A 13,100-nucleotide genomic window follows, 5' to 3' on the forward strand; every position below is an offset into this window, starting at 1 on the left:
TGCCAAACCGGTCAAATAGTGACAGTTCTCTGGCAATCGTGCTTTTTGAGGAGCTCGAAACATTCTGCCACTTCCATTGGCTGTTAAGCCACTGGTTTTCACAGCTAACATGACTGTGAGGCTGTTGGTTTACAAGGCTACTGCAGAGCTTGGGACAGGGAGATGGGAATAGAGCAAGTTAAACATGACAAAACTTGCAATTCTTACCAAGATTCAGGTGTCTTTCCTTAAATATGTTCTTCAAATTGTTCCAAGTCCTTGATTAATTCCCAGAGTTCTGAAAAAGTTGATTTTGACAATATTCTGCCAGTATTCTTGTTGCTTTTATGGAGGAGATTTTCAGAAGTCTTTACTATGGCCAATCCAGAACTGCTTCCACATGTAGTTTTAATGGCAGAAGACAGGGTTATACCAATAACTAAGAAACAATAAAGCATGTCATTTGCTGAGTTAAAAGAGAGATGCTAAGGAGAATTTAACAAATGTTGACATTTAAATACACCCTGAAATGACTTAGTACTGACACTATGAAATGGACGAGAAGCTTCCCATAAATTTTTAAGATTTTATTTATTTATTTACATATTTGACAGAGAGAAGGGAGTACGAGTGGGGAGAGGAACAGAGGGAGAGGGAGAGGGAGAAGAAGACTCCCCACTGAGCAGGGAACCCGATGAGGGGCTCGATCCCAGGACCCTGGGATCATGACCTGGGCCATAGGCAGACAGTTAACCAACTGAGCCACCCAGGTGCCCCACCCATAAATTTCTTTTGAGAAGAAGTTTATATTCCTAGTTCTCTCCTTTTCAGTACCTTGATCTAAAACAGGACATTTTCTTCACCTCCTTTAGTGAAATGTGCCATCCTTAACTCCTTCCTCACCTCCTTTATTTCCCTGCCCAAATCATACTCTCTGGTTAGCCATTTTACTCAAAAGTATAGGACTGTGTGATTCAGCTGCTCATAAGTTTATAATAGTCTCATCTCTTATATAGCAACTCACAACTTCTATGATCTGTCCCCAAAATACTTTTCCAAGCCTATTTCTCAGCTCCACCATTAATGTCTTATACTCCGGCCAAAATCTTGCCTGTTCCTAAATCTACCCTTTGAGCTCTCTTAATTCCCTTGGCCCAATTCCAAACAAGTAAAATCCTACTGCTCCTCTAAAATGTTTCAAATGTCTATTCCTCAACCTCATCATTCTTCTCTTGCCTTCCTTTCTTGTAGTGCCATACATTATTTCTTTTCTTACAGCTTATTATATACTGCATCATTCTCAAACTGCCCATAGGGTAGTGAACATATCTTCTTGGCCTTTGCATTGCCTTTACACATATATATACACATATTTCAAGAAACACTTGTGGCATTGAAGAGATACTTAAAAATTTGTCTTTCCATCACACATCATTTGCCATTTTAAAACAATAAATAAAAATGCTAGCTTCGTATGCCAAAAAATCTGATTCTCACCCGTTTCACAAGAGATAAGTAGCTAGGTATTTGTGAAAAAAGGGAGCTCATCAATTTTGGCAAACACTAAATAAAACTAAACAGCTCATCAATTTTGGCAAACACTAAATAAAACTAAACAGGTTTCAGGGGTGCCTGGGTGGCTCAGTCAGTTAAATGTCTGCCTTTGGCAGAGGTCATGATCCCAGGGTCCTGGGATCAAGCCCACACTGGGCTCCCCACTCAGCGGGGAGCCTGCTTCTTCCTCTCCCTCTCCCTCTGCTTCTCCCCGTTTGTGCTCTAATAAATAAAATCTTTAAAAAAGAAATAACTAAGCAGGTTTCTTTTCTAGACAAGTTTCTAGAAACTTCCCATCTAATATGCATAATCTCGAATTTACCATTATTTTCCAAACAACTAATCACAGAACTTTTTGTGCTGAACATCCCAAGGGTCTAGTGTTCAGCAAAACACATTTGGAAAATGCTGGTCTAATTCTTTATTTTAAACACTGGTATAAATAAAGTGATCTATTCTTTGTTGTCTTTAATTATCCAACTTTACTTTAAACCTAACTACTGTGTCTTTACAACTGAATCAGCTAAAATTAAGGTCTACTATAAAGCAGGAAACCCAAAAAGTAGCAATGGCTTGAATATATGGCAATGGTTCTCTTTAGTATGCATTAGAATTACTTAAAGTGCTTGTTAAAACACAGATTTTCAGGCTCTACCCCTGGATTCTCATGTAGTAAATCTGGAATGGAGCCAAGAATTTGCATTTCTATTAAGTTCCCAGGTGCTATTGAGGCTGCTGGTACAGGAACCATATGATGTAAGGCTTTATTCTCTCAACTAATATAAAAACCTGAGGCTAGTACAGAGGTTCCAGAATGATTAAGGACATCAGCTCCTTCTAACTTGCTGCCCCGTCATCCCAGTCATGGGTTTCATCCTCAAAGTCACTTCATGATACAAGGAGGCTGCTTAAATTCTAACCGCCATATTCACTTCTAGGCAATAAAAAGGGGGTAAAGGCAAAAGGGCTCATCTCCCAGGTAAGTCAGCTCCTTTAGGAGCCTTATCTGTAGGAACTTATTCAAAAGGCCTCAACTAATGTAGGAAATGGTAAATATAGTCTTTTAGCCAAGCACACTGGCATCCCAAATGAAACTGGAATCTATTACCAAGGAAGAAAGGAAGGCTGGGTTTTAAATAGGCAACTAGAGACTCTACCATACTACTTTAGTCTACATACACTTCAATCACCACGTTCAACTGGTCTGCCTTCTAATTATTTCATAAAATTTGTCACGTATGTTTCATCACTATCTCTACTCCCCTAGACCCTGTTTTCATTATTTCTCATCTACTTTATTGTATTAGCCTCCTAAACAGTCTCCCTACCTCCTATCCTGGTAGTAGGTAGGTGGATTTTGAAGGAGCTAAAGCTGTTTAAAATTCTTCAATAATTCCACATTTTCTATAAAATGATTAGGTAGGTCTGAGCGTTTTATTATTTTGTACAAAGCCTTTATTCACCTATTATATGACTATTCCCTGCCTTCTATTTTATACTTTTAAATACAACAAAAAGTTTCTCCCTTCAGTGCTTTTATCATGCTTTCTCTGCCAATTAAGATACTCTTGCTCTTTCCACTTTATTACTCATTCTATAAAATGTAATTAACGTACTATATCTTCCAGAAAGCCTTCCATGACATCCCTCTTCCACAGTATGAGTACCCTCCTGTGTACTCCTATAAAGCTCCATACAAAGCTATCACTGATTTTTCCATATTGTATTATAAAGATTTGTTTATATCTCTGACTTTCTCAATAGATTGTGTGCTTTGGAAATATAAGGACAATGTTTTAATTACCTTTATATCCCCAGAATTGGGTACAAGGCCAATTATTTGTTGAATGTACCACTATCAGCGATTCATATAACTGAAAATCTGTATAGGATTTGTCCAATATCTAATAACCTTTTCTATTACAAGTATCATAGTCTACGCAATTTCAAAAAGTACTATAGAGAGAAAATCCTTCCTTAACAACTCCAGTTAAATGAAATTTCAAACCATACAATTTTTTGCATAGCCAAACATCTTTTATTTTTCACAACTGGAATACCAAAGACACAACCCAACTAGCTCCAGAAAAATTCCAGATTTTTTTCTGTTTATTTAACCAAACTAAACAAAGTTTTAAAAGGAACATCTGTAACAACAAAAAAAATACTAATCTATCAATCAAAGTTGGCTTCATCATTTCTTGTCTTTTCCTTATATTTATCCAAGTTCTCCATCTTTAATTCTTCTTTTTCTTTATATTGGGTATATTCAGTATCTTTCTCTGGGTTTAGAGTTGATTTCCCCTTTGGCACCAAGAAACATTCAGCATTCAAAACCTGCTCAGCAGTCATTGAACTTCTACAACAGATCAGGCTATAGAGGAGGGATTTGACATTATAATCCTGCAAGGAAAAAGACAGGTTTACAAAACAAAAGTAAAACCAAAACAAAAGGACAAACCTGAAATAAGGAAGGAGGATCCATTTCAAAAACACTTTTAATCAATAATACAGAGCTAACATCAATTTTTCCTATTTAGATTTTATAAGATTTCTATAAAATTCAACTACTTTTTATTGGAATTATTACTCCAATAATAAAACAATGGACTTAAATCACAAGGAAAAACTGTAATAGGAAAGATAATCACAGTTGAAATATCTCAAAAACAAGTGAAATTCAAAAACAAAAACAAAAAAAAACATTTTAAGACTACCCTTTTTCCTCTTTTTTATGGCACTGATCAGTTTGACACTGAAAATTTTACAGTGAAGCTTCTTTGGAAGGGCAACCTTCTTTACGGGTCAACTGCCTATGGTTTCAGTTTTGAAGTGATCTCCAGAAACTCCTCTACCACCACTACCATTATCATCATCATTATGGGGAGCCAGAATTTATTAGGTACCACTATTTCAAGGAACTATTTCAAAGTTGTTTGTATTACCACATGTAAACAACACGATAATACTGCTCTTTCATTATTTCCACCTGACAGAGCACCTGGGTATGCCTTTTTTCGGTCCCTCTATGATGACTGCAAACAGAACACACTTCACACTGAATAAAAATCACCTGTTTATTGCTACTGTCCTCATTAGACTCTAAGATCCTTAAGATCAGAAATTTTAATTTACCACTTCATCCCCAACAACTAGCACAGTGGCAGGGATACAGCAGATATTCAGTAAATACTTGATGAATGAATGCCGATGCCCATACTGCACTCTACAGAATATGTTTCTAAACATATTTAAAGACAGCACCTTCAGCAGGTATAACTAAAAATTACAAAATCTAGGGGCGCCTGGGTGGCTCAGTTGGATAAACATACAACTCTTGGGGACGCCTGGGTGGCTCAGTTGGTTAAACGTCTGCCTTCGGCTCAGGTCATGATCCCAGGGTCTTGGGATCGAGGCCCGCACTGGGCTCCTCACTGAGAGGGGAGCCTGCTTCTCCCTCTGCCTGCCGCTCCCCCTGCTTGTACTCTCTCTCTCTGTCAAATAAATAAATAAAATCTTTAAAAAAAGAAAAAGCATACAACTCTTGATTTTGGCTCAGGTCATGATCTCAGGATTGTGAGAATGAGCCCCACATCAGGCTCCACACTAGGCATGGAGCCTACTTGAGATTCTCTCTCACCCTTTCCCTTTGCCCCTCTACCCCCGTGCTCGCTCGTGCACGCTCTCTCTCTCTCTCTCTCCCTCTAAAAAAAATTTATATATATTGCTGGGAAGGTAAGCTGGTACAGCCACTGTGGAAAATAGTATGGAGGGTCCACAAAAAAATTTGAAATAGAACTACCATATGATCCAGCAATTCCACATCTGGGTATTTATCTGAAGAAAACAAAAACACTAACCCAAAAAGATACATGCACCCCCATGTTCACTGCACTATTATTTATGATAGCCAGGATATGGAAACAACCTAAGTGTCCATCAACAGATAAACGGATAAAGAAAACATGGTGTAAATTAAAGAAGCAGCCCAAGTGTCCACCCATAGATGAATAGATAAAGAAGATGTGGTATACACACGCACACACACACACATACACACATGGGAATATTACTCAACCATAAAAAAAAATGAAATCTCACCATCTGCAATGACATGGATGGACCTAGACAGTATAATGCTAATAAGTGAAATAAGTCAGTCAGAGAAAGACAAATATCATATGATTTCACTCATATGGAATTAAGAAACAAAACAAATGAGGAAAAGAAAGAAAAAAGAGAGACAAACCAAGAAACAGACTCCTAACTATAGAGAATAAACTGATGGTTACCAGAGGGTCAATGTGGGTAGCGGAATGGGTGAAACAGGTGATGGGGATCATGGAGTTCACTTGTTATGATGAGCACTGGGTGATGTATGGAATTGTTGAATCACTATATTGTACACCTGAAACTAATATAACACTGTATGTTAACTATACTGGAATTTTAAAAAAATAAAGTGCTAGTCTATGGCAAAAAAAAAAAAGAAAATATGGTATGTGCATACACACACACACACATACATACATACATACACACACAAACAATGGGAGCATTATTCAGCCATAAAAAAGAATGAAATCTTACAATTTGTGACAACATGGATGGATCTTGAGCATAATATACTAAGTGAACTAAGTCAGAGAAAGACAAATGCCACATGATCTCACTTATATGTGGAATCTAAAACAAAACAAAAATGAAAACCAAGGTCATAGATAGAGAGACCAGACTAGAGGTTGCCAGAGGCAAGGGGGTAGGAGGGGGGTGGGCAAAACTGGTGAAGGGGGTCAAAAAAGTACAAACTACCAGTTACAAAATAAATAAGTCATGAGAATATAATGTACAGCAGGATGGTGACTACTTAACAATACTGTACTGCCTATCTGAAAGTTGCTAAGACAGTAAATCTTGAAAGTTCTCATACCAAGGGAAAAAAATGTTTAGAACAATGTATGCTGATGGATGTTAACTAGATGTTATTGTGGTAATTATTTTCCAATCTATACAAATATCAAATCATTATGAAACTAAACTAATATTATGTGTCAAACTAATGTTATGCATCAATTACACCTCAATTTTAAAAATGGAAAAATAATCAAGTTTTGCTACATGATATACGTACCTTTGAATATAATTAAACCACTTATGAAATTGTTTTTAAATAAAATCTATCTTATAATCAATGCAATACAATAAAGAGTAAAATAATAATATGTCCTTAAAAAACGGAGAGGTATTATTTTCCCAACTACAAAAACAGTTTATCATTAAGACAGCAATTCTCCTTCAAATTAACCTATTCAAAATACTTACAAAGTAACAATGTTTTTCAGAGGACTTAACAAGCTGGTGCCAAAATTCATAAGGAAAAATAAAATGACAAGAATAACCAAGACAATGTGGAAGAAAACATAAGGAAGGAAAGTCAAAGCCCTCTCTCTATAAAGATACAATATTTTAAATCATGGAACCCCATAGTGTTGGCACAGGGATCAATAAACAAGCCAAAGAACAGAATAGAGCCCCAAACAGATTCCTGAGTACATGAAAACCTGGCACAGCATAGAGTGGCATTATTAATCAGCAGGGATAGACTGACTATTGAATAAATGGTGCTGGGTCAACTATCTGTCCACATATAAAAAAATTTTTTGAACCTTACTTCATATATACAAAAATGAATTCCTGAGAGGTTGAAAATATAGGGGGGGAAATAGAAGGAAAAGGCAAGTTCAAAAAATGGTAGATGAAGAATATTTACCAGAAAAAATATAGTAAAGATTCATTCATTCATTCAAAAAATATTTATTTAGGTCTTACTATGTATCAACTACTGACACTGGGGATACAATGACGCATAACACAAAGCTCCTGCCCTTACTGAGGGTACAGGGCAAATAGAATTTTTTTTTAAACTTAATAAAATAATAATCTGTTTTTTAAAAGGACACATACATACATAGACCTTTCTATGTATGTATCTATGATGTATCTATGACTTTGGTTTTGGTTTTTGTTTTGTTTTAGATTCCACATATAACTTTCTGCAAAGATTCACAAGAAACTAGCAATACTTAAAATCTTTAAAAAAAAAAAAAAAAGGGGGGGGGGCACCTGGGTGGCTCAGTTGGTTAAGCGACTGCCTTCAGCTCAGGTCATGATCCTGGAGTCCCTGGATCGAGTCCCGCATCGGGCTCCCTACTCGGCAGGGAGTCTGCTTCTCCCTCTGACCCTCCCCCCTCTCATGTGCTCTCTTTCTCATTCTCTCTCTCTCTCAAATAAATAAATAAAATCTTTAAAAAAAAAAAAAAGAAAGAAACTAGCAATACCACTGGGAGAAGAGACTTGGGTAGCTGGGGAACGTATCAATAGGGATGTGCTTCTTTTTGTAACTTTTGAATATTATATCACACACATGTTATATGAAGGAACATCTACTTGAAGGAACTATCTTCAAATAAACATAAGAGTTGTACAATAGAGAATGAATTTATCTGAACTTAAAAGCACTTAAGCAAAGGCTAAAGGCCATCTGTTGGACCTATTACTAAAGAAATTCTTCTGGGGGCTGGGAATTAGTGAATTAATTATCCTCTAATATCTGTCAGTTACATAATTCTATTATTTCTCTCTACTTTTCATATGGCCCCTGTAATGTCTAAATTATAGTTCCCTCATATGTTTGGTAACTACATGTGATTACAAAATACACATAAAGAAAACCCCATTCCCAGCAGTAACAGCTGCCTCAGATCACACAAATACTACATAAGCCAAATATTCTTCTAATTTGATCTCAATAAGCAGCTACCCACATTAAATAAGAACTTCTTATATTTATTCACCTTCTTTATACATAAACCTAGCAGAGGGCCTAGCACACAGCTAACAGAATATAACTGTGGTAGGCAACTTCTAAGATGTTGCCCATTGATCCCTACTTCCTGGTATTCACATCCTTACATAATCCCTTCCTCTTGAGTGTATGATTGACCTAGTGAGTTGGTTATGAAAAAACCATTTCAGTCTAGCTAACAGACTTTCTACTCCTTTCTCTGCTTATACACTTTGATGAAACAAGCTATCATGATGGAAATAAAGCAAAGAATTGAGGGCAACTTCTGGTGATCTAGAGGGGAAATGAATTCTACCAACAATCATGTGAGCTTGAAAGCAGATCTTCCTTAGTCAAGCATTAAGACAGCCCAGTCAACAGGGCGCCTGGGTGGCTCAGATGGTTAAGCGTCTGCCTTCAGCTCAGGTCATGATCCCAGGGTCCTGGGATCGAGTCCCGCATCGGGCTCTCTGCTCCTTGGGAGCCTGCTTCTCCCTCTGCCTCTCTCTCTCTGTCTCTCATGAATAAGTAAATAAAATCTAAAAAAAAAAAAAAAAAAGGCAGCCCAGTCAACAACTTGATTGCAGTCTTCTCTGTACCCTGAAGCAGAGAACCCAAATAAGCTATGCCCAGATTCCTGACTCACAAACTGTAAGAGAGTAAATGTGTGTTAAGTCGCTAAATTTCAGGATAATTTATTACAATGTAATTTTTATATCAAGTCTGAAAAAGCAGGAGTTTCAAGTGTTCTCTTTGGATGAAGCTACAACCTCTAAGGTAGCAGTACTGGTATTTTTTTAATGACAAGAAATCTGTATCCTGTTTTTCAGAAATATAAAGTATGATCTATCACCTTCTTTGTTATCCCATTCTACACTACAGCCAGTAAGTTTAACAAACAATTTCATAGTCTCCCAAAAGTTGTCTCCAATGTTTTTTACTCTTATCCAAGAAGTATGGCAAAGCTCCTTAGTAATCATTTCTAATGTGTGCTTTTTAAAAGCTAACTTCATGGGACATTCTTAGATGTTATAAAACACAGTTATTTCTGTGGTCAAATAAGTTAAAGGACTACAGAGTTAAATAAAACTCTACGTGTTCCTTCATTACAGTCCAAATAATCAAAATGGCATGAGACCATGTTAATCTGGAAAGAAGAAATAAAACAGTTTTTGTTCATAGACAGATGACATGATTGTCTATGTAGAAAATCTGAAAGTATCAGAAAAAAAACTCCTGGAATTAGTAACTGATTGTAGCAAGGTTGCCACATATAAAGCTAATATACAAAATTCCATCACTTTCCTATATACAGCAATGAACAAGTGGAATTTGAATTTAAAAACACAATACCATTTACATTAGCACACCAAAAAACAAAATACTTAGGTATAAATCTAACAAAATAGGTATAAGATCCACATGAGGAAAACTACAAATCTCTGATGAAAGATATTAAAGAACTAAATAAATGGAGAGATATTCCATATTCATGGATAAGACGACTCAATATTGTCAAGGATCAATTCTCCCCAACTTGATCTATAGATCCAGTACAATCCCAACCAAACTTCCAGCAAGTTATTTTGTGGATATGAACAAACTGATTCTAAAGTTTACATGGAGAGGCAGTAAGACTCAGAATAATCAACACAATCTTCAAGAACCAAGTTGTAGAACTGATACTACCCAACTTCAAGACTTAGTATAAAGCTATAGTAATCAAGACTGTGATATTAAAGAATAAACCAATAGGTTAATGGCACAAAATAGACCCATAAAATATAATCAACTAATATTTGACAAAAGGGAAAAGGCAATACAATGAAGATAGTCTTTTTTTTTAATATTTTATTTATTTACTTGAGAGAGAGAGAGAGCACCTAGGGAAAGTGAGAAGGAGAAGCAGACTCCTTGCTGAGAAGAGAGCCTGATGCGAGGCTTGATCCCAGGACCCTGAGATTATGACCTGAGCCAAAAGCAGACACTGACTGAGCCACCCAGGCACCCCAAAGACAGCCTTTTCAAGAAAGAGCAGTGGAACGACTGGACATCCACATGCAAAAAATCAATCTACACAGAGACCTTACACTGTACACAAAAATAAACACAAAATGGATCACAGATCTAAATGTGAAATGCAAAACTATAAAATTCCTAAAAGATAACATAGGAGAAAACCTATGGGGCGCCTGGGTGGCTCAGTTGTTAAGCCTGCCTTCAGCTCAGGTCATGATCCCAGCGTCCTGGGATCAAGCCCCGCATTGGGCTCCCTGCTCAGTGGGAAGCCTGCTTCTCCCTCTCCCACTCCCCCCTGCTTGTGTTTCCTCTCTCGCAGTCTCTGTCAAACAAATAAATAAAAATCTTAAAAAAAAAAAAAAAAAGATGACATAGGAGAAAACCTAGACGAAGTTGGGTCTGGTGATGACTTTCTAGATATAACATCAAATGCCATGAAAGAAAAAACTGATAAATTAGACTTCATTAAAATTAAAAATTTCTGCTCTGCAAAACACACTGTCAAGAAAATTAAAAGACAAGCCACAGATTGTGAGACAATATTTGCAAAAGACATTTCTGATAAAGGATTGTTCTTCAAAATATACGAACTCTTAAAACTCAACAATAAGAAAACAACATGATTTAAAAATGGACCAAAGACCATGCCAGACACCTCACCAAAGAAGAGACAGATGGCAAATCAGCGTATGAAAAAATGCTCCACACGTCATGTCTCAGGGAAATGTAAATTAAAACAAGATACCACGGGCGCCTGGGTGACTCAGTTGGTTAAGCGACTGCCTTCGGCTCAGGTCATGATCCTGGAGTCCCGGGATTGAGTCCCGCATCGGGCTCCCTGCTTAGCGGGGAGTCTGCTTCTCCCTCTGACCCTCCCCCTCTCATGCGCTCTCTGTCTCTAATAAATAAATAAAATCTTTAAAAAAAAAAAAAAACAAGATACCACTATACATCTAGAATAGTGACAATATCAAATGCTAGCAAGGATGTGGAGCAACAGGAATGGTAATGCAAAATGGCAGAGCCACTTTGGAAGACAGTTTGGCACTTCCTAACAAAACTAAACACACTCTTACCATACAAGCCAGCAACTGTGCTCCTTGGCATTGACGCAATGAAATAAAAATTTATGTCCACACAAAAACCTGCATATAGATGTTTATTCATAACTTCCTTAAAACCCATAAGCAACCTAGATGACCTTCAGTAGGTGAATAGGTTAAAAAAAAAACGTGGTACATTCAGAAAATGGAGTATTATTCAGCACTAAAAAGCAATGAGCTATTAAGCCATGAAAAGATCTAGAGGAACTTTAAATGCATATTACTAAGTGGAAAAAAGTCAATCTGAAAAGGCTACATACTGTATGAGTCCAACTACATGACATTCTGGAAAAGGCAAAACTATGAAGACAGTAAAAAGATCAATGTTAACCAGGGGTTTCGGAAGGCAGAGATGAACAGGCAAAGCACAGAGGATTTTTAGGGCAGTGTAAATACTCTGTATGATTCTATAGTGGTGAATACATGCAATTATACATTTGTCCAAACTCATAGGAATGCACAATGCCAGAGGGAACCCTAATCTAAACTACAGACTTTAGGTGATAATGATGTATCGATATAGGTTATCAACTGTAACAAATGTACCATTCTGGTGGGGGATGTTAATGGATAGACTATGCATATGTGGGAGAAGGAGGTATATGGGAAATCTCTGTACCTTCCTCTTAATTTCGCTGTGCTAAAACTGCTCTTAAAAAAATAAAGTCATAAAAACAATTATAAGATATTTTTAAATAAATATTTTCTTTCTTAAAAAAATGGCATGAGAACTTTTAGAGCTTGATTATTATACTTCCATAAACTCATTTACTGCCATATTTATAACCTCTTAATATCTAGTCATATGGGACTATTCCATTCAAAAGAATTTAATATTTTCGGGCGCCTGGGTGGCTCAGTTGGTTGGGTGACTGCCTTCGCTCAGGTCATGATCCTGGAGTCCCTGGATTGAGTCCCGCGTCGGGCTCCCTGCTCTGCAGGGAGTCTGCTTCTCCCTCTGACCCTCCTCCCTCTCATGCTCTCTGTCTCTCATTCTCTCTCTCTCAAATAAATAAATAAAATCTTTAAAAAAAAAAAAAAAGAATTTAATATTTTCATGTCTTAGTGCAGGTTATTTATTGTCTTTACCTGGAATACCACCACTTCATTCTATCTCTTATAAACTCCTAATTCAATCTTGAAGATTCACCTCAAACTACTTGGTGGCATTTTCTACCTACCTCTCTTCTCTCCACCTTTCTCTGCAGAATTAAAAATTAGGTTCCTCCAAAGTACTTTCTTTTTTTTTTTTTAAAGATTTTATTTATTTATTTGAGAGAGAGAATGAGATAGAGCGAGCATGAGAGGGGGGAGGGTCAGAGGGAGAAGTAGACTCCTCGCCGAGCAGGGAGCCCAATGCGGGACTCGATCCCAGGACTCCAGGATCATGACCTGAGCCGAAGGCAGTCGCTTAACCAACTGAGCCACCCAGGCGCCCTCCAAAGTACTTTCTTAATACCCTACTTAGAGATCTTGGTTGTTTACCTGTTCACATTTCTAAATTATTCATTTATTCAATGCTGCAATCCTGGTAATCCATCATCTAGTTCAATTCCTGGTGTGGAATAGATCCTTCAAATATGTTTGCTGAATACATACAT

The 13,100-nt window shown here is 37.1% G+C and overlaps 1 protein-coding gene across 1 annotated transcript in view; it reads right to left on the bottom strand.

Annotated features, from left to right (window-relative positions):
- Nucleotides 1-3,560: 3,560 nt before the first annotated feature.
- Nucleotides 3,561-13,100, bottom strand: part of STK31 (serine/threonine kinase 31) — a 68,118-nt gene continuing 58,578 nt past the window's right edge. The window contains exon 20 of the mRNA XM_081800871.1: nt 3,561-3,936. Within this exon, the coding sequence (XP_081656997.1) occupies nt 3,709-3,936 (228 nt within the window). The 3' untranslated portion in view covers nt 3,561-3,708. The remainder of the gene's footprint in view (nt 3,937-13,100) is intronic.

This window comes from Leptonychotes weddellii, chromosome 12 (assembly GCF_054177405.1).
Source record: "Leptonychotes weddellii isolate Sample4059 chromosome 12, ASM5417740v2, whole genome shotgun sequence".
NCBI classification, from domain to species: domain Eukaryota; kingdom Metazoa; phylum Chordata; class Mammalia; order Carnivora; family Phocidae; genus Leptonychotes; species Leptonychotes weddellii.